The following is a 6,251-nucleotide window of genomic DNA, read 5'->3' as shown; positions in this document are numbered from 1 at the left end:
AGATTGAAATATATTTTAAATGAAAATTATTAAAAATAAATAAATAAACATAATTTGCAAGCAATATCGTTTTGAATTTCGTTGCTAATTAGTTGCACGCATCTGTATGTACATGTCTTTGCCACAGATTCGGAATCGGCGGACAAAAATATACAACTTTTGTCAGAAACTTTTTTCTGGAATAGACTTCCGGTTAAAACAATGCCCTTCCGGTTAAAACAATTTCCTTCCGGTCTGTTTAACCCACTTACGGTCGAAACCGTAAATCGGTAATTCGGCCAAAAGATAGAGCACCGTCTTAGTAATTATTATTTTCTTTTCGAGGGCCATTCAGGACCGTTTTCACCAACTCTGGTTTACACTAAACCCCAGTCAAACACCATTGCCGATGTTACCGACACAATGTTATATGTATTTCAAACAAAAGTTACGTATCTTTATCCTCAGAATCTGAATCAGTAGTAAAAACATGTACATGTGTCTATTGGGTTTTTCAAAAAATTAACACTTCCCTTTATTTCCCTCCAGAGGGGGTGGACGGGTGGTATATGAAAGAAAAAATGAGTTTAACGTGTGTACTCCAAAGTACTCAGTACTCACGAAAAAACTAGAAAATGCTCAGAACTTAAAAGAACTAGAAAGTACTCAGTACTAAAAAATGTTCTGTTCCAATCATCACTTTGATACATGTACTCAGGATCGATTCAAGGAACTCAGTATTAAGTGTCGAATATAGGGTTGCCATATTTTTTTGCTCGAAATCAGTACCCATAGACTTTTTCATGCTGTAAAAATCAGTACTTTTCAGTACACTTTTATTCAAAGCATAATTATGAATGGAAGTCACAGAAATACTTTGAAACACCAGAGAACTTCCCAGCCAGCAAAACNTCAGTACACTTTTATTCAAAGCATAATTATGAATGGAAGTCACAGAAATATTTTGAAACACCAGAGAACTTCCCAGCCAGCAAAATATCCGGAAACCTATCCGAAAATGGAAACAATTTCGTATAAAAACCTGATGTTTCATCCGTTTTCCGATTCCGATTTCGGAAGTTTTTCAGATCAGTTTTCCCACTAAAGTGTTCATCCGAAACGTATGTGCAGAAAACTATCGAAAATGGTTGGAAAAGGGATGCGCTTTCGGCTGTTTTCCTGAAATTTGTCTGAGTCAATTTTTCGTTGAAAACGATTTCATTATGAACTTCGCAGAAACTTTTTCATAGTTACAGGAAACCAAACAAAAAACAAATTTAAGATTTAGCAATTATTTTAATTTGAATAAATAACTATAATGTGTTGCTTCTGACGGAATTCGAAGCTTGGAAAGCTAACAAATAGTAGCACATTTCTTTGCACACTCAGCTACTGGCGAATACGTATACATACGGTGACCATAAATATGGATTCAAAATGAAGGACAATTTTTCAAAAATATGCCTACATATATTTACGTAGTATAAAAATATCAAAAGAGTATTTATGATTCTAAATTCTTAATACATTTTAAACTTTAAAAACGAATCACGTTTTCTTCATCGATATTAATCTTTTTTTACATGAATATTTATAAAAGTATAGTAAAACATATTATAATTACAATAGCTTACACGAAAAGTGAAAATCTTTAAAAGATTATTTTATAGGCAAATTTTGAGTCGTTCAAAACGAAAACAATACAATTTTTTTTGTTTTTTGTACTTTTCGCAGTTATTTGTCAAAAATCGACGTCATGAATCGACGTAAACGACGAGTTACAAAGGTATTTATGTGCCCTTTACACACGGTGGGCAGGAAGCGAACATAGGTTGCAATGAAAATGTCGACAAAATCTGAAAGCTGGGTTGTATTTGTTGATATCTCAAGGTTAAGAATCCGCTTAAATTGAAATCCTAGCTGCTCCTGTTTTAAAGATATCCACATTTTATATACTTCTGATAGGATATATTTGCAAAAGAGGAAGGCGTACTTCTCGATAATTAGAGCATATTTATACGAAAAGAAATCTCATACAAATCTGTTCCCCTTTTTTAACTCACTAAAACGGATCAAATCAATGCGAAACATTTTCATTTTTTCCTACCGAAAGAATAATTGATCGAGATTTATTGGGCGCTACCGGTATACAACTTAGATAAAACACCACAATTACCTTTTTCTGTAGCGTGAACTTTCTCATTACAAACACTTTCAATATCGCAATATATGTATGTATGTATACAATATTGTATGCTATATAATACGGTAGTAATTTTTTATTAAAGGTTTGTTGCTATAAGCAAGTAGCGCAGGCAAGTCGCACTGCGCTTGTGCAAGAAATAAAAATGCTCTAACTTAGGCCAACGGTACTCCTCATAATAAGTAAATAAATTCAAAGCTTGTATGAGATTTATTTTGGTATTTATGTACTCTTCTGTCAGGAAATAATAACTATTGTACATCCAGAACACAAATGCGATCATAAAGAAAATCGCATGTCCCGGTGTCCCGGTCCAACCTTTCTTGTCTTCTATTTTTTGCACGCTTGCAAGTTTTAAAAAACAGGGCGCTCTCTCGCTCTGAGGAGTTATATTTTTTAAGAGAACTCCGAGCGCTAGCGTTATCTATATTCTCCTCACATGTTCGGCTCACTCATGAATTTGCATGTGGCGTATTTTTAAAATAGTTTAATGTAGTATGAAGTAACTAGTCAGCAGTCCAACAAATTGTCTGCAGTCCCATCTGCTATAAGTGGTTGCAGATCGAAGAGTGCCAATTGGTCACATGCCTCATTACTAGGTACTCCCGAGTGGCCTGGCACCCAAAGTAAAGCAAGCTTGTTATGTTTACCAACATAATTTAGTCGAGACTTGCTTTGCCGAACTAGTTTGGAAGTTCTTAGATAGAGGGATAGCCAATGCTTTAAGTACACAACTTGGCTGTCACTGCCTACACGTAAACTCCTTCCCCTCCACCTATTTTCTACCACGAGTCCATGGCTTTGAGGATTTCAACTACCTCAACCTGGAAAACCGAAGCATATTCCCGAAGAGAAAAGTAAAGCTTATCCCTATTAACTTCGAAAAAGACCCCACATCAGTTTTGGCGCCATCAGTGAAGATTCGGCAATTTGTGAGTCTGGGCTCAGTGACGTACTATCTAGTGGCCTTGAGAAGCCAAGAGTGCTCAAATCTCTACCTCGCCCCACTCAGTGTTATACCAACATCCGTTTCTTTTTAGTCTGCAGTTGGCCTTTAAGGCTTCCTCACGTATTAAGACACAAAGTGACGGTAAGTGCAGCAGTGCGTTGCGAGCACTATACACCACTCAAAGAAATGTAAGTTAAATAAAGTTGGTTCTTTACTATCGAAACCAGATAAATTTCATGGATCTCCACTTACAACTCGTGACCCCCATAGTTTTTCACGCCGACGTAGACTCTCGTCGAGTTTCCCGTGGACTCCTGGGGGTCCACCTGGACCACTTTGGGAATTACTCATGTCGATACTCGTATGTATCTTTTGTAGCAGCCATTTTCAGATGCATGATTTTCGTAATCTTTCCACGTACATGTTATGTATCGAACGCTTCCATTAAGTTTTTAATTTTTGCACGTTCCTGTGGCAGAGGCCGCTTGGTGCGACAGTCGGGTCTACCTAATTGGAACGACCCATATCTATATCTGCCACTCCAGCAGATTCCCCAAAAACTCTTTGCGGAAATTATATACTGTTTCAACAACAACAATAAGACTTAGTAGACGGTCATTTATATCCTGACAATAAAAAGGAGGATTGCTTATAATTTTACTGATAGTATTTTTCAACAATTTACTAATGCAGTAAATTCTTCTAATTGCAGAGCCGTCGAACGATTGGTAAATTCAGACACCGAAATACCATCAGAGGCGAATAAACAACTCATAACTTTGGCCGTAGAGGAGTTGACACGCTCAGCTGAGCACCAACCACACATCCAAGAGCATGCACTCTCCATTTTAGTGGCCATTGGCCGGAAAGAATGCAACGCGGTAATGGAAGCATTAATGGCACACACAAAAGAAGGTGCGGTGGCACATTTCATGGTCATGCATTGCTTAGGAGCTATGGCAACGGCGAATGTTCCGGACGTTGTACCTTTCATTAAGCCCATACTCGCAACCATACTGCCGAATCTGGGTGGCATCAAACACGATCACATCAAGCAGGCTCATGCATATGGTAGATCCTTCGAATCACTTTTAGTAGATTGTATACAGATGAATCTAATTTCTCTTTACAATTGCAGCTATTGGACACTTTAGTGAAGCTCTACTGGAGCAATCATCAGCACATGGCGCAGCAGCTGTCGTCTCAACCGCAACTAGCCCCATTAATGGCGAAATGGAGTCCGCTTCGGACGCACCAACGCAAAATGCAGACGGCAAAGGCGATTGTGCTACCGAAATTTCTGTTGCTTACGATGTGCTTTTCAATCAATGGCTGCATTCGCGTGAACCCAAAGTATGTGTCGAAATACTGCAAGCGCTTTCTTCAATGTACCCACTGCTGCCTGTCGATAAGATACAAGACCAGTCTCCGCGTTTAATGCCACAAATATTGGCCTTATACCGCCGCTCCATCGAGCGAAACTCAGTGACACAATTCCTCTCGTCGGTATTGAAAACAAACATAGCACTGCAGCCGTCAGTGCTAGATGCGGTAGCCGATCAATTGATTTCAAATCTCTTCGATTTGGTGTGCGTATTCCCAGACTATGAAAAGCCACAGACTGTAAAGGGGCATTATGAAGTGTTACGTTGTTTTCATCTGCTGTCAGGCATTTATGACTTAAATTATTACGAGTTGGGTTGGTGCTCTTTCATATGCGATTTTTTTTTAAATGTAGCACGTTTTGCATAAGCAATAGTTGATGATTAATATAAGTATGTACCTAAATACGTTAAAATAACATGCACAGAGTTTTACAATTATAGCAACAGCCAGAAGTTTTGAAACAAGCTCACAGCAATGAAACAAATGACTGATATTTTAATGTTACCTTGTATTTATTTTTTTTTTTCGTGAAACCTAGATTACTTATAAGTACCGTGCCGTACAAAATTATTGGCTCGGAGACACTCTCATCTGATCACAATTTCTAATCAGATCTTTTAGAAAAATGTTTAAAATGTAGCTTTTGAGCCAATTAGTAAAGTGCAAGTCTGAAGTTACCAGAAAATTTCGTTGATTTTTTGCAATTATTTATTTTTTGCTGACAGTGTCTTCCACATACAAAAAAATGTCGAACATAGTTTGTATGGAAGAAACTCTCAGTAAAAACAATACCAAATATATTGCCTCGTTCAAAGCCATGAGCAAAATCGTGAATACATGGTTTTCCGCAAAACAAGCGGATCTTAGTAATTTTGATAAAAATCTTAACGAACTCCGCACAGCTTTGAAAAGTACTGGAATTTCTCAAACTGTCAAAATCCATTTTATCCTTAAAAATTTAAAGCAATCTATTTCATTCTTGAATAACGATGGTTTAGGATTATGGTCCGAGCAGGCCGGGAAGTCAGTTCATAGGGAATTCATTAAATTCTGGGATAGATTCAAAATAAATATGATTGATAAACCAACTTTTGTGAGTCGCCTGAAGAAAACTGTAATGACATTTTCATTCCAGCATATATGGTAAGCCAACAAAAAAAAATAAAAGGAAACAAAAAACAAATATAAAAAATAAAGCAAGAAAAAAATATAAAAAAATAAAACCAAAAAAAGAACAAAGAGGTGCAAAGTAAGTTGCCTCTACGTGGTGCGCCATGGAAACGATTGAAACCGGCTAAAAACTTACATAAACTTATATTTTCACATAATATATATACACACATTTACTCACACATACATTGTTGAATATTTAATGCACAAGGATGTTTTTCTCTTTCGCAAAAGTCGGTCCTATCATAACTATGTAAAATGTGGATATCTTTAAAACAGGAGCAGCTAGGATTTCAATTCAAAGGGATTCTTAACCTAAAAATATCAACAAATACAACCCTGCTTTCAGTTTTTGTCGACATTTTTATGCAACCTATCTTTGCTTCCTGCCCACCGTGTACAAAGATATATAATTTGTGCAGATTGCACTTCATTGCATTTACATTTATAATCCGATTTTCATTATCTCTGGCTCAAAATTTACTGTAATGATATATCTTCTTTATCGAATTTTTAAACGAATGAAAAAATAATCAAATAAAACTGCGCATTTTGATTGAAAAT

General features: G+C 36.7%; 1 protein-coding gene across 1 annotated transcript; it reads left to right on the top strand.

The window, feature by feature from the left end:
• Positions 1 to 3,843: 3,843 nt before the first annotated feature.
• On the top strand, positions 3,844 to 4,830 carry LOC108380897 (maestro heat-like repeat-containing protein family member 1; the record flags this gene model as incomplete). The annotated part of the gene is made up of 2 exons (XM_017637298.1): positions 3,844 to 4,202; positions 4,270 to 4,830. Coding segments are annotated over 2 exons (920 nt in total), but the record flags the coding sequence as incomplete, so codon positions are not given.
• Positions 4,831 to 6,251: the final 1,421 nt, after the last annotated feature.

This window comes from Rhagoletis zephyria, unplaced genomic scaffold, assembly GCF_001687245.7.
Source record: "Rhagoletis zephyria isolate East Lansing unplaced genomic scaffold, Rhagoletis_zephyria_1.1 Rzeph_scaffold_20745, whole genome shotgun sequence".
Taxonomy (NCBI): domain Eukaryota; kingdom Metazoa; phylum Arthropoda; class Insecta; order Diptera; family Tephritidae; genus Rhagoletis; species Rhagoletis zephyria.
Note: the sequence above shows the minus strand (reverse complement) of the source record. Positions and strands in the feature narration are given on the sequence as shown.